At 47.7% G+C, this 14,510-nt stretch overlaps 6 protein-coding genes across 6 annotated transcripts; 4 read left to right on the forward strand and 2 right to left on the reverse strand.

The window, feature by feature from the left end:
• Positions 1 to 588: 588 nt before the first annotated feature.
• BU24DRAFT_412518 (uncharacterized protein) lies at positions 589 to 2,265 on the forward strand (the record flags this gene model as incomplete). The annotated part of the gene is made up of 1 exon (XM_033526118.1): positions 589 to 2,265. One exon carries the CDS (start codon positions 589 to 591, stop codon positions 2,263 to 2,265), a length of 1,677 nt encoding a protein of 558 aa, XP_033380315.1.
• A 2,094-nt stretch (positions 2,266 to 4,359) lies between these two features.
• On the reverse strand, positions 4,360 to 5,451 carry BU24DRAFT_267167 (uncharacterized protein). The gene is made up of 4 exons (XM_033522560.1): positions 5,164 to 5,451; positions 4,905 to 5,114; positions 4,418 to 4,853; positions 4,360 to 4,366 (listed from the first exon to the last, which is right to left on the reverse strand). The coding sequence occupies exons 1-3, from the start codon at positions 5,247 to 5,249 to the stop codon at positions 4,475 to 4,477; spliced, it is 675 nt and encodes a 224-aa protein (XP_033380316.1). The 5' UTR covers positions 5,250 to 5,451; the 3' UTR covers positions 4,360 to 4,366; positions 4,418 to 4,474.
• A 60-nt stretch (positions 5,452 to 5,511) lies between these two features.
• Positions 5,512 to 6,123, reverse strand: BU24DRAFT_353605 (uncharacterized protein; the record flags this gene model as incomplete). The annotated part of the gene is made up of 1 exon (XM_033523786.1): positions 5,512 to 6,123. The coding sequence occupies one exon, from the start codon at positions 6,121 to 6,123 to the stop codon at positions 5,512 to 5,514; it is 612 nt and encodes a 203-aa protein (XP_033380317.1).
• A 1,232-nt stretch (positions 6,124 to 7,355) lies between these two features.
• BU24DRAFT_375312 (major facilitator superfamily transporter) lies at positions 7,356 to 9,639 on the forward strand. The gene is made up of 4 exons (XM_033524590.1): positions 7,356 to 7,695; positions 7,765 to 7,919; positions 8,026 to 9,113; positions 9,186 to 9,639. The coding sequence occupies exons 1-4, from the start codon at positions 7,671 to 7,673 to the stop codon at positions 9,409 to 9,411; spliced, it is 1,494 nt and encodes a 497-aa protein (XP_033380318.1). The 5' UTR covers positions 7,356 to 7,670; the 3' UTR covers positions 9,412 to 9,639.
• Positions 9,640 to 10,294: 655 nt separating this feature from the next.
• On the forward strand, positions 10,295 to 11,061 carry BU24DRAFT_465556 (uncharacterized protein; the record flags this gene model as incomplete). Its single annotated transcript, XM_033532283.1, has 3 exons — positions 10,295 to 10,552; positions 10,657 to 10,882; positions 10,940 to 11,061. 3 exons carry the CDS (start codon positions 10,295 to 10,297, stop codon positions 11,059 to 11,061), a joined length of 606 nt encoding a protein of 201 aa, XP_033380319.1.
• A 1,564-nt stretch (positions 11,062 to 12,625) lies between these two features.
• BU24DRAFT_396669 (amidohydrolase 3) lies at positions 12,626 to 14,323 on the forward strand (the record flags this gene model as incomplete). The annotated part of the gene is made up of 2 exons (XM_033525313.1): positions 12,626 to 13,808; positions 13,861 to 14,323. 2 exons carry the CDS (start codon positions 12,626 to 12,628, stop codon positions 14,295 to 14,297), a joined length of 1,620 nt encoding a protein of 539 aa, XP_033380320.1. The 3' UTR covers positions 14,298 to 14,323.
• Positions 14,324 to 14,510: the final 187 nt, after the last annotated feature.

Genomic DNA, 14,510 nt, shown 5'->3' on the forward strand with positions numbered 1-14,510 from the left:
TAGGGGCGAAATTAGTGTCCTTGCTTGGACTATTCTGATGTTAAGATCGAGGATCTACTGGTTGGTTCTCGGGGATAATCTGAAGAGCAACGTGAAGCGGAGGCAGGCAAGAAAGATAATAGCGGTGGAACAGTAGAGTGTATTGTTCGATACTAACTTAGGTTGAACACAGAAGACCATAGGGGTATTCTGAGTTCTCTATATACTTGAGGTGTCTCGTCCATCTCGTCCTATCTCGTCCTATCTCGTCGGGCTGTCTCGTTGAGACATGGCGAGACGGGCGAGCATGGCGAGACTCGTGACTGGGTCACGTGATCTGGTTTTGCTAGTTATGTCATGAGTTGGTTCCTTGCCAAGTATCCGGCGATTGGTTGGGTATATAGCAGGGCGTGCCCCTCATAGTGCTGGATTGTAACATCTGATGACTGTTAGCGCACGGACAATGTTGTATAAATTACACTAGAGCGAAATGTATCTGTTTTAAGCTAGCGCGACCACTGATACTTGGCGCTAACTTACCCCGCCTCACAGTAGGCCGGCACGAGTCGAGATGCGCCATTCACAATAATTTCAACACGCATTACAGTCATGGATAGCGGCACACCGTTGCTCCTTGATCTCCCTCACGAACTCTTGATCGCAATATTGCATTATGTTAATCTGGCAGCATGGAAGCATATCCGCCAAACGTGTAGGATCTTGGCTAAGCTCGCAGCTCCCCTCCTCTTCTCGAGAGTGTACTTTGAGCTCTGCGGACAGGGCTGCGAGTCTCTGTATGAAATTTCTCAGGAGCCTACACTTGCTCCTTTGGTCAAGACAGTGGTGCTTCGCCGGGTCCGCGGATACCGCAAGTTCTCCAGCTTTGATTCATGGACGGCGAGCACACACCAGCCAGGCGCTCCGGACAACGGTCTTTGGTCGGCCTGCGAGACTACCTATCACAACGACAAGGCACTCTCCGATCAGCTCATGCCGTACAATCAGTGGATTGCGATGCCAGCAGAAGATAAAAAGGCGCTCTATGAAGCATATAACGCGGACCGCGAGCAGCTGCAAATGGAAATCGCTAGTATTACGAATACTTTGTGCTTTCGCGCAGCGGAGAAATTGGAATTCATTCATCCTGACAGGGCACTCGCTACAGGAAAAGCGATCGTAGCGGTTCGACAGCTGAACAAGGCACTCAAGACTCTCCCTAATTTAAGTGCTCTTGAGCACGAGCCTAGTTTCTGGTACGACAATTGGGCTCTTCGATGGCGAGACCTGTACTTCCATCCTTTCTCGATACTCGGACAGACAGATCATGACGAGGACGAGGATGTTGAAGCACTACAAATATCGGTCGTTCTTCAATCCCTTGCGTGTTTCAGAGTCGGAGACAACCATAGGCTAAAGAAAATGAGTATACATGTCGGTGGGCCAGCATTTGCTACGCCAAGGCGATTGCGACACCTTTGGTCTGGCATTGGCCATGAGATTACGCGCCTCTATCGAGAACTACATCCTGCCTCCTCTGCAGCAGCCGCGGATGCAGACGCGGATGCAGAAGTCAATGATAACTTTGAAACGCCTGCGGAGACAGAGCGTTATGGCAGAGAATTGTACCTTATGCGGCTCGCATTTGCGGACTTGACGCACCTAGATTTCAGTATGTCTGAAGACGATGAGCGAGAGGGTTGCATAGCAATTGCTGCGAAACTCGCCTTCCTGTTCCTCTCGACCACCAAGAATCTTCGGGAGCTCATTCTAGCGATCGGGAACCTTGTGTATGGGGACCTAATGCCAGTTTTCGGCGTTGACGAGAAACAGCGCGCGACAGGCTCCATATTATTGCTCCAGCACATTGCCCACCGCGCGCCTTGGCGCCACATTCGTAACATTCAACTTGAGATCGCTACAGATCGGACTACGCTGGTCACCTTCCTGCTTGCTCACAAGAACACACTGCGGTTGCTTACGCTTACACAAACGTCTCTAGTGCGATTGGAAAACCCCCAGAATACGTGGGAGTCCACCCTTACGGAAATCGGGAAGGGTCTCTGCTTAGAGTCACTCACACTTGCAAAGCTCACCGACGTTCTTGTTGACTGGAGTCCAGGCATTCAGCCGCGCATGCTGTTTGATAAAGATGACAAACGATGGCAGGACAGACTTAGCGATTATGAAACATACTACCATGATTGCATCCATCGTATACTTCGGGGAGAGGAAATTTACACGCTCGATCCACCACCCCACCTGTTACTTCATTCACCACCAGCTTGACGTTGAGCAGCATCAACCAGACATGCAGCCAGAGGCCCAGGCCGAGTAAAATAAGTAGCATGTACTGCAACCAGATTAAGGAGATCATCTCCTGAAACACGGGACATAGTACCCATTGTGCTATCTTGTTGTGACCGCCTTATCTGCACACATCAGTCTATAGTGCGCTGCGAGAACATTGCAATATTCACAGTCAATTGAGACCCTCTCAGACGAATAGCGTCCTTCCCCCCGCTGGCACCCTCCTTCATATGAACGAACCAATTCGCAGAGCGACTTGAAACTCCGCCACCGTCTTCTGTCGTGAATCCCTTCCGCAGTGATGCCGACTTCGTCGGGCGAGGGACGACGCTCAGCCAGATCCAGCAGTGTCGGGCTCACGGGTTGCGCATTTCTGCTGATGATATTTCCATGTGAACAGTCGTCAGAAATGTTGCTGGTTCATGTACTGTATAATAACGCTACGTAGTCCCTCTTATATATGTTTGCAATTTCTCCCGGTGATAGTGCCATGATTCGCCATCAACAGTGACGGTCCTCCAGTTGATCTCTTTCCCTGACGCCTCAGTCTCCGTGAGGGTTTTACATGTCTTGATGTAAGTCTGAAGTATGCTTTGTTCTTCTGCTTTGAATGTTCCTGTCGTATCGAGAGAGACCACCGCTATCGGCAGAAAATCCTCCAAGGCCATGAGCGCCAGAACACCTTCAGAATGCGGCTGAACCGCTCGGAGTAATGCCTGGGTAGCAGTAGTTACTTCGAAAATCGAGTGCGCCATGGGGAATATCCGCGAAGAATTAGCTTGATGCTGGGGAGAGACAGGTTGAAGACTATACACTGTTCCTGATGTTGGGGCAATATGACACGAGAAGAGCCCCACCATGCACGTGACACTGTTACTTGTTGGATGATGCCCTTCTATGCTGTTCTAGCGTGCCTCGTGACATGGTAGAATGTTTTACCGATATCCGGACCTCCGATCCTCCTCGATGTCCTTCATCCAGAGCTACTGTAAACTACATAAGTGACTATTCGTCTGCACAAATGGCACCATGTCTTGCAGATACGCAACATATTCTAATACGAGATATGATTGAAAGCAAGCTTGATGGTGAAAGAGGGCTTACAGATGACAGAGCAGCTGAACTTACCAATTGTTCTGTGCGCACGATACGGGCACCGAGCCAACAGACTTTGCTTTGGATCCACGAAAGCCCCATCTAATCGCACCGGTCGGCCTAAGAGTATTACTCCTCCCATGATGACGGCACTATGTGACCAACTCTCGCTCAACCCGTGTATGCGTCTTGAAGAGATGGCTAGTTTTCTCAACAAAGAGTTCGAGGCCGCCGTGAGCCGCTATAGCATCCGTCGAGCACTTAGAAATATAAAATGGACTCAGAAGGTGACTCAAAAGGTGGCTAGAGAGCGTAATTTTGACCTGCGGGAGGACTATATCTACGACTTGTCGTGGCTTCGCTCCGATCAGCTGGTATTCATAGATGAGAGCGGAGTGGATAGAAGTCTTAGTGACGACCGTAAAGGATGGGCCCCTTCGGGTCGAAGAGCCCGTCAGATCAAGCGCTTTCACCGTGGCCGGAGATTTCAAATTCTTCCGGCATATACTCAGCATGGCGTTCTCCACTTTTGGGTATATGAGGCATCAACCGATGCTAGGGTCTTTGAACATTTTATTGAAACACTATTACCATATTGTGGCAAGTGGCCGGAATCGAATTCTGTTTTGGTCATGGATAATGCGCCAATCCATCACTCCCAAAAGATACAGCAAATGTGCGATGACGCTGGTGTGGTGTTATGTTACTTACCGCCATACTCACCTGACTTGAACCCAATTGAGGAATTCTTTGGAGAATTGAAGAATTACATGAGAATGGTTTGGGATGAGCATGAAGGATTTATCAGAGCAGACTTCTTATCCTTCATTGAGGAATGCGTTGCCGTCGTGGGAAATCGCAGGGCAAGCGCGGAGGGGCATTTCCGTCGTGCTGGTATTTTCATTGAATCCTAGCTACTTTGACTCCTTAAAACAACTTGGTTGTTGTCAATGCTCCCGCTCGCTGTATGTCGAAGTTACTCGCCCTTCGATAGGTCAGCTTGGCATCCCTTCAGAAACATGTAGCAATACCACACTAAGCTTTTCCTTGAACTCATCTGCGAAGTCTTGATTAAATGAGGGCTTCGCTCTAATCAAGTCAAAGTCGGAAGGTCGTAATCCATCATCGAGTGCCTTTTTGGTGGCCAGGCGCACCGCCTCCGCATATTCTTTTTCCAATCAACTAGAACATCAAAGTTCAATTCAGAAGGTAGGGTCCCTTCACTCAGTGCTTTTATGGTGGCTAGGCGCACCGCGTCCGCGTATGCTTCTTTCCAATCAATCAAAACAACAAAGTCCAGATCAGAGGGTTTTGCTCCTCGTTCCAGTGCTTCTACAGTGGCTCGACATACGACATCAGCGTACGCATTTTTCCAATCCTCAATGAATGCTTTTGCCTGAGCTTCTGTCCGGAAATGCTTATGACAGGTATGATTAAACTGATCGGTATCATCCTTAGCTCCTGCCTCCCCACTATATCCTGTTAGCGAGTATGTCGACAATCTGACGAAACAAGACTCTTACTACCATATGCGCTTTATGCCCGGAAACCTTCCATTAGCAACTGCATAATAAGCATAGCTGTTCCTTGTTGGTGTAGTGTCTAGCGCTGTATCTTTGATGTCCTCCTTGCATTTAAGCCCTAGCTCGTCCATATATTTCCGAGCATCTTCAACGGTTTTGAAACCCTTGATCTTAGAGTCACAACCTGAAATCCGTGGATGTACATCTCCCCTTTTATGATCAGATTAGCTCCGAATGTAATGGCTTTGGCCAGGCGTACCATGACGAGAAAACTGTACACTCTTCAATGCGTCCAGAAAACACCACGTAGAAGTTGGTTTTAGATTTCCCCATTTCACCTCTCATGAAGAATTCTGAGACTTGAGCATCCAATGTTGCTATGCAGTACTTTTTCGATTCCGAAAGGTCCTCATTGTGACACGAATGCGGGGTCAATAGATGCTATGACATGGCAATGCCTGGTTGGTTAGCGACCGCTCCGAACAGGTATTGGATCACTAATATTCAAGCCTTATCAAGCATGAAGGAGCTCGAGAACTTGCTGAGGCACCCAATTTCGCAGGTGAGAATACCGTGAACTGATATAAGTTAGATCAAAATTGTTTGGCTATGATGCATCATATTGATCAAGAAATACTTTCACGTCCGTTACAAACCGTCGCGCGACGCCTTCCAAAACTCCATGGTCTATGTAGAACTGTGCATCGCTGTCTATATAAACATGTTCCAAGTCCAAAGCCCGATCTAATGTGAGATCACGAGCCATTTTGTAACTTTGCTTTTGTTTTTGGCTCCTGACCTGAGAGCAATGCCATTCATAGTACGCCTCAACTGCTTCCTCGCGATATCCAGGAACTACAAGCTGAGGCGATCGGTCTCCGTGAATTATCCGCATAGTCTCGTTAGTGTTATACGTCACAGCCTGACCAGAAGTCGGTGGGATATAGTTATTGACGACGACTGGGACATGGTCTGTAGGCCTTGAGTCTGAATTTCGTCTCTTCCGCTTACGGTCTGAATGCTGTTGCTCCTCGGCATATAGCTGCTTACGAATGTCGTCAGGAACATCGCTGTGAGACTCTATTCTTCCACCTTGTTGAATGGATTTAACAATGCCTCTGAGATGGTGACCAAGTAGTCTGTAATGCTTCTTCGTTGCACCATCTTGCCAACAATACGGGCCGCGATCGCATGGAGGGCCTGGACACCTGAAAATCATATACGTATGTCTCCAAGCATCTGTAGCACCAGAAACCTCTTGCTCTGCATCGAGTCTAGTGTTCCTCTCAGCCAGCTGAATTGCCGTAGCTCCTCGGCCAGCAGCTCGGCTTACTCTATCCTCTTTGTAATTGAATAGGGCATGGATTCGTAGTATCTTTCCCGCCCGGAAAAGATTGCTCCAAGACTGCATTTGTTTCTCCACTACCAGCCAATCAACCTCTAGCTCCTTGTAACGTTTGGTTATGTCTCGCTCGGAACGGTCATTGACGGATATCACGATCGTCGTTGCTTCGGGCTTACACGGCTTGCCCCTCGAACTCACAATTTCTGCGATCGTTGTGGACAGCTCCTCGCGCCAAAAGTCTCCTGGGGCTATTACAAGGTCTCCTTCGGTTTGCTTCGCAGCTTCTCTCCTGTTTACTGTCAACTTCCACTCCATGACATAATGCAAACAAAATGGCGGTTGTTCATCGTATGACTGTCCTGGTTCCCAGTCGTCGTATGAGATGAATGGGAGCAGGTTCCGAGCTGGGCGTAACTGGCCCTGTTGACGAAGAGCATCGCGGCTTTGAGTATTACCCTTGGATCTATCGCTGGTTTCGTCGTCGCTGGAGCCGATACTCACGCAATCATCCATAACTATCACCACTGTGATGCCTGGCTTGAACTCGCCCGTCACAAATCCGGAAGGCCAACTCCGGTCCCCTCTGTTCGGACACCTTGTCCTTCTACAAAAATCACGTGATATATACATTGTCCAGATGTCTCAATTAAACCGATCATAATATTATCTTTGTAATTGAAGCTATTTAATTTAGCATTGAATAGCGACGCTTTATACCAATAATTTTCGTTGCTTAACCTAAGATTCTGTCACGAGTAACGCTAACTTATGATAGATATATTTCGCCGTAATGTAATTTGCACTTAATCGTCCGTGCGCTTATAATCACTTTAAAGAAGTTCTAGCGAGGACACTACTTTCGCTCGAAAGTGTATATATAAATAATAATATTAAAGTACTTTTTTATTAATTAGTAATCTATACTCTAGCTACTAGGTATAAAGAAGGACGTGCAAAGCCGGTAAAAACACGGAGACCGTGTTGCTGTCAGATAAAAGCAAGTGCTGCAGGTGAGGTCCGAATAATCAAGCGGGTACCTGGCACGTGACGCCCTTAAATATTAAATAGCTCCATTGCGTCTTAGATCAGACGAAACACACAAGACAATAATCATCAAGTTCTATCGCAACTCAGTTCACCCATGAAAACATCGTGAATCTGACAGTTGCAGATGCGACGAATACCGTGCTTCACACTGCCTGGCTGCTCATCACGCCGTGCAGGTCGGTCCTGGCAACGGTTGCCGTCCTAGAACGGCTACCGTCCCACAAACGGCCATGGAGCCATGACTGATGGCGTACTGCCGAATTCTAATATATTTATTTCGGACAAGTGGGTTTTGTGTGTCAAGAAAGCATTGACATACATGTCAATTGCGGACAACTGTTGACGTTCAAGCATTTAGTGGCCTTCCAGGAATCATGTTAGTCAACGAGAAACCAATTAGTATGACAGCCTACCATCTCTGAATCAGAATCACCCGCTAGTGGAATCATATCTCACTATATCATGCAGCCCACAATGTCGAAACGGTAGATGATGTGTCTGCCCTCCCAGATGCTACAGCTAGTGAGGAGAGTATCGAGTGGACCGAGGCCGAGGAGTCGATTGTCCGCCGGAAGCTGGATTTGAAATTAGTGCCGTTGTGTACCTTTTTGTACATGCTCTGCGTAAGCACATCAAGGCTCCATAGACTCAATCTCCTTTGCACGCTCGCTACACAAATCTGTCAGTTCATGTCGCAATTGAAATACTGGCTGACTAGCTCTACTACAGTTTATTGATCGTGCCAATGTTGGTAACGCTCGAATCCAAGGTCTGGCGGTCGATCTCGAACTTAGGGGGTACAAGTTCAATTGGGCTTTATCAGCCTTCTATGTCACCTACCTGATTTTCGAAATTCCTAGCAACATCCTCTTGAAACGGTTCGGCCCGCGTATCCACCTTCCATTTCTCGTCGGCGGCTTTGGGTTGGTCTCAATCTGTACGTCCTTCGTCACGACCTTCGGAGGCTTGGTTGCTGCGAGGGCAGCTCTCGGCGTCTTCGAAGGTGGTACTATGCCAGGACTGGCTTTCATGATGAGCTCTTTCTATAAGCGCACTGAACTCACTTTACGAATTGGATGCTTTATTTCAGCTGCCGGACTGGCAGGAGCTTTTGGCGGACTGCTTGCTACGGTGCTTAGCAGAATCCCTGCGTGGGGCGCACCTTCGATGATAATACATACCTGGCGGAACATTTTCTTCTTCGAGGGTATATTCACAGTTCTCACTGCGATGTTGGCCTACTTCCTACTCGCAAACTCCCCCGGTGAGGCAAGATTCTTGACCACTCGAGAAAGACAGATCGCTGTTCAGAGATTGGCCAGGGAGAGGGTAGAACGAAGCACTGAAGAAGTCTCGCGACAAGATGTTAAAAGAGCCCTGACGTCTTTTCACACCTATCTTTGCGGATTTGGCTTTCTTTTCATCAACATCACCATTCAAGGACTCGCCGTTTTTCTTCCGACGATTCTTGCTGATCTCCGATGGACCTCTACAAAAGCTCAACTCATGACGGTGCCCCCGAATCTCGCCGCCGCCATCGTGACTATATCGATCGCATACGCAAGCGATAAATGTGCAATTCGTGGACCCTTCATTATAGGTCTTTCTATTGTTGGTATGATCGGTATGGTTGTCCTGCGCTGGAACACCGAGGCAAGCATTCGCTACATGGGGGTGTTTTTCGTCATGTGCGGTGCTTCACCAGGAGGTCCAATGTTCCTAACCTGGGGAATCAATAATGCTGCTGGGCCTACTGTACAGGCCATTACGAGCGCACACATAGTAACCCTTGGAACCTTTGGTGGGATTATAGCAACGTGAGTAAAGCCTTACACAGTACAATATTCCTTCGCAAACTTGACATATAAACTAACTGGACCACAAAATAGCTGGTCATATCTCGTAAGAGATGGTCCTCTATATCATACAGGACATACCCTCAACTTCAGTGGCATGATCGTAGTTCTTTGTATCGCTATTATGGGCATGTGCTACTGTTACTACGAGAATAAAGCGAGAAGGTCTGGGAAGCGAGACGCGAGGCTGGCTGGCCTTAGTGAGGCAGAGCAAGACAAGCTTGGCCACGATCATCCTTCTTTTGTGTTTCTACTTTGATACATAGGAGCAGCCTCCGCCTGCACACCTCCCTGCTCAGAATAAGTAACATGGCCGGATGCTCTGGGGCGGAAGCTGCCGTGCTCTAGTCGAGATTCCCAGGAATCATTGTCATTTTTCCGCTGTCAAAGCTCATAGTACCAATGAAAAGAAGCTGGTGTTTTCACTCCGTGTCATCTAGATGCGACGTTTGAGTAGAGTGGTCTGGGATGAAATGAAGAGATACACAACATTCAAATAATTCATCGCTCATGTTGAACATGAAAGGTCTGCCAGGAAGAAAGCTATACACTCCAGCGCCAGTATCATCATCAATCTTGGATGCACGAAGACTCTCAGCTGTTCAAAGTCAAAATCCGTATCAGAAATGTCAGAAATGTAGCACGTCTCTGGATCAAACTCGGGAGGGCGATCAGTCACGGAACCAAACAGTAGTTTTCTTGCTTATTAACTGTATTTGCAACCAACTAGAGCTTAGAAAAGGTATGCACTAAGGTTTTAAGTCCAAGAATTGTTCGGGTTACGGAAATCTTTTTCAAGGTTAACCTAGACCAAAAACGACGTAAAAGTGAATCTTAAGACGTAGATGATCCTATGCGTTAGCAGTGAAGGTTCCTGGACTTGTTAATGTACTTGAACATTCTCTATCTAGCTCTTATTCCTGCATATAGAAAGCAATAAGGGTAATCACTCCCAACTCTCTGACTTCCCCTCTTTCCCAGTCGCCAAAAATTCTCTGTCCAAGAGTTGTTGGATCGCTGGACTCCTAACAGTGAACTTGGCCTGAAAGTCTCGTGGCAGTAGAACAATACCATAGTAGTAATCCTCTACTTTAGGGATGTCGGGTTTTCCGGTTCTATACGCGAAGTGGTCACGGGCGGCAATGTTACTCGAGTTCGCGTATGCAGAAGCGCTCTGGGATGAAGTTTTCAGGTCCTGGGTGACTAAGTCTATCGAAGGAACACCGACTGAAGTGTCGGACAAGCTTTCATTCATTGCTCCAAATGCCGTTCAACGATTAGTCTCTCAGGTTTTCATACATGATCTTATTCGCAAGAACATAGATAGCTTCGAAAGGTTAGAGAAGGCTGGGTTTAAGGTGAACGCCTTTGGTGATCCATACTGGCATATTCTCGAGCGTGTAGGGGCCACTACATGGACGTTGGTGCAAGCGAAAAGATTGCTAGTCGAATCGTATGTGACCCTGTTTGATACATGCGGATGAATACTAATTACTTGGGACAGATCAAAGTAAAATCTGATGCCACCTTGACACACTACACGCCGTCAGGCCTGCGATTCTCCGATAGCACAGAGATTCCGGCCGATCTAGCTATATTTGCAACAGGCTTTGACCCGAATATTCAAAATATCATCCGCGAGTACTTCGGGAAGAGTGTTGCAGATGAAAATGGTCGATTCTCTTATATGGACGATGAGGGAGAGCTTGAAGGAGCCTACAAATTCAATCGTGAGTATAGTTTGAATACATAGATAACAAGATGGGCAACTAACTTAGGATGCCTAGAAGCTGGATTGGCCTGTATTGGTGGAGCAATTGGACCCTCACGCTGGTTTTCCAGATTTGTCGTACTCCACATGAAAGCAAAGCTTACAGGACATCCACTAGTCGTGTACTCGAAGCATTAGATACAAGGCAGGAAATGTCTCATTATACTAGTAAACAAGGGACTCAAGTCATCAAGCCTGCACGTACCTGAATGGAAGAAATACACAATTACAAGTTTATCATCCCAAATAGCACAATGAAGTCAAGACAACGCACACTTTGCAATTGTATCCACATCATTACAGCTCGCGTGGAGGATGGCACGTATATTGAGAATACTCTCTGTGACATTACTTCCCCTATTTTCACTTTCGAAGGGCGTGACAAGGGCGACCCACCTCCCATACCAGAGCGCACTGGGCATGCGCACTGAACAGCAAGCCCGCGAGCAGTTGAAAATTGAGAGCTGCTTAATGGAACATCATGTCAAGTGGCATTCTTGTCCCTTTCATAGGTACAATAGATATAAGCAGTTGAGACGCGAATGCCGACATCATTCTCAGCAAGCTTAAATTGGAGGAATCAATCTGAAATACTCAGGATGATAGACATGGCTCCAAATATTAAGGATGTCGCCATCTCCAGTGCATGACGTCCAGGGATCGCTCTCCAAGATTTCCATTCCCATGACGCGCGGGAGGCCAACTCAACGTTGCCACCAAATTTGTTGCCCGAGCAGCACGGAGTAATAAGTTCCGTTGAGCTCCGTTGAGTGGGAAAGGATTCATATCAAGGTTTGATGAGCATGGCTCGCCCTTCTTGCCGTTCTTCTGTGCCTTACAGCTGTGCTGCTGATAGCTACTGTTTGGCTATCTCAGGGCGACAAAGCGGATACATGGAAAGACAACCCGCTTGCTCTGCTACTGTCTAGTCGGTGGGACGTTCAGGAGAAATCAATTATAAGTGTCCTCCAGAACGAACAGGATATTCAGACAGCCGTCAAGGAAATGCGGGCTTAGCTGTTGGAAGATACATAAATATGATTCTCCAAGATAAACCTTTTCATTATAGTACAAAAGGATGATAAACACATATATTTTGGTAGTGGGAATGAGGTTCATACTTAGTAACTGATTTTTACAGAAGATTAGTTAGTTTCTAAGCGTTAGATATTTTATGCTTGGGACAGAATCGTACAGCCGAAGGTGAAATAGCTACCTGTTTACCATGTAATTTCATGCGATGTTCGCCTCGTAGACTATCGCAAGAATGCCGGAGCGAACCACATGGTCATTTGAGGGCTTAGACCTGAGCTTGCGAAACGTAGATTAAGTTCAGCATATCAAGCCGAAGCCAAGATATAAATGGCCGAGATTACGCACAACAGCATTGGTTAGCTGACGAATCCTGGGGTTTATGGCATCGAGAACAATAACGCCTATCGCGTTCCTTGGCAACGATGACCAATCAAACATCTCGGGCCGTGGTCGGGACGCCAGGGACAATCTTAAAGCCTGGATTCAGACGGACCACAATATTCCTGAGTATCGAAAACAGTGGAATTATTCCGCACTTGAATGATGGTAGACGTGTGCAGGCCATTGAAACCTCAAGATCGATCCGGGACCATGAGATACGTACCAGGTACATAAAGTAGAGAGCAATGGACCTCATAGTTAGTTCACCAGAGTGCTATCTCGCAACATGTCTCTTAACATTTCCTCGTGGGCGTTGGCGCCTGCCAACTCCGTGGCATTCATCAATGGCTCGATCTACACTGTCGATACTACCAATCCATGGGCCTCCGGCTTCGTCGTCTCACCAGAGGGCATATTTACGCATGTTGGGAGCACGGAGGAAGTAGCTTCGTTAGCCAATCGTTCTCAGCTCATCGTCGTCGATCTCAAAGGCAACTTCACCATGCCCGGAATTCACGATGCACACGCACACTTGATGCTCTCGGGTCTCGCCCTCATTTCGGATGCCAACATTGGCACAAATGTCACGAGCTTCAATATTGCCGAAAGAGTACAGGAAGGAGAGTGCGCCTGCGAATATATCAATGCCTACCAGAATTGGATCTTAGCTGGACAGTATACCAGCGAAGGATTTCCAAATAACACCGTCGACCGCCAGTATCTGGATACCGCTTTTCCTGATCGTCCAGTCGCTGTAGGCGGCGGTGCAGGGCATGGCGCGCTACTCAACACAGCTGCACTGGAGCTGGCCGGCTACGACGTGGACAACGAGCCCGATACGCAAGGATCCATCTTCCTACGACGACCAGACGGGAGCCTGACGGGTGAATTGGGCGAGACCGCCATGAACAAGTTTGGAGTATCTTTACCGCGGCCAGGAACACCGCATATAAAACGAGCCCTCAAGCGTGCAATGGAAACCGCGCATCGATCCGGCATCACAAGTGCCCAGGAGGCATCCGGGAATACCATGCTCTTACGTGCCTTAAGCGAGATGGAACGTGAAGGGACGGTGAAACTCGACGTCTTCACTCATATAGTTTACGGGCCTGAATGGGTGTCCCGTGAAAGTAAAGACGACTCGGTCCGCCTTCTTGCAGAGGCGGAAGAATTCAGGAGCACGCATGTCCATCCAAACTTTGTCAAGATCGTCCTAGATGGTGTTCCTCTCCCGCCGTTCCTTTCGCACGCTCCACTCGATGCGGATGGCAAGGTCAACAGTACGCACATTCAAGTCCTAGATGTTGCTGAGGCAGTAAATCAGTACGATCGGCTTGGAATGACGGTAAAGATTCATTGTACGGGTGAAGGAGCAACGAGAATGGCATTGGACGCCATTGAGGCAGCACGGAAGAACAATCCTGGCGGCCCCAGACACGAAATTGCGCACAACAGTGGCGTCAACGAAGGTGCGTATCAAAATGGAATTAGTCCCTATTCCAGATTCTAATAACGTCGTAGGAGACTATGAGCGATATGCAGGATTGAATGTCACTGCTGAAATGAGCCCTGCGGCGTTTTTCGGAAGCGAACTTGAGCAAGGCAGTGAACTGATGGATTGGAACTTTGCCAAAATGCGATCAGCAGGTGCACACATAACTGTAGGGTCGGATTGGGGCGCGGCACCTGATCCTACTATCCTGAGCTTTATGGCCAACAAGCTGGAGCAGATCGGGGATGGCTCCATAGAGAAGGGTGCCGAACTTGCATTGCAAATGCTTACTTTGAATGGCGCACAGGCAGTAGGAAGAGAAAGAGAAGTCGGAAGCATTCAGGTTGGCAAGAAGGCAAATTTCATTGTTGTGGATAGAGATTTAAGTCGGGGCGAGTTCGCTGAGGCAAGCGTTCTGCGAACTTACTTTGAGGGAGAGAAGGTGTGGGATGCTGCCCGACCGTAAATTGGGATATACTGGCGTTCCTTGGCCTTGCAAACAAATATGCAAAACCTTCGATGTGAATTCGAACTTAGTTGCTATTAATCTAGCGTATTATAAAGCTTGACTGGATCCATAGTGATGATAAACTCCTACAATAGCTTGATCGATACTGAATGAACGAACGCGACACTTGGTAGCAGCATAGGACATTGATTCAAATTCCTACGATTTGAG

Source organism: Aaosphaeria arxii (genome assembly GCF_010015735.1).
Source record: "Aaosphaeria arxii CBS 175.79 unplaced genomic scaffold BU24scaffold_8, whole genome shotgun sequence".
Classification (NCBI taxonomy): domain Eukaryota; kingdom Fungi; phylum Ascomycota; class Dothideomycetes; order Pleosporales; genus Aaosphaeria; species Aaosphaeria arxii.

Excerpts from the sequence above, each read along its gene's own strand:
- BU24DRAFT_267167 (XM_033522560.1), bottom strand. The coding sequence starts at position 5,249 with ATGAGAGGTGAAATGGGGAAATCTAAAACCAACTTCTACGTGGTGTTT. Across the intron at positions 5,115-5,163 it reads TGTACAGTTTTCTCGTCATG|GGGAGATGTACATCCACGGA; the intron begins GTACGCCTGGCC and ends TGATCATAAAAG. Across the intron at positions 4,854-4,904 it reads GGCATAAAGCGCATATGGTA|TGGGGAGGCAGGAGCTAAGG; the intron begins GTAAGAGTCTTG and ends AACAGGATATAG.
- BU24DRAFT_375312 (XM_033524590.1), top strand. The coding sequence starts at position 7,671 with ATGTTAGTCAACGAGAAACCAATTA. Across the intron at positions 7,696-7,764 it reads AGTCAACGAGAAACCAATTA|CCCACAATGTCGAAACGGTA; the intron begins GTATGACAGCCT and ends TATATCATGCAG. Across the intron at positions 9,114-9,185 it reads TTTGGTGGGATTATAGCAAC|CTGGTCATATCTCGTAAGAG; the intron begins GTGAGTAAAGCC and ends ACCACAAAATAG.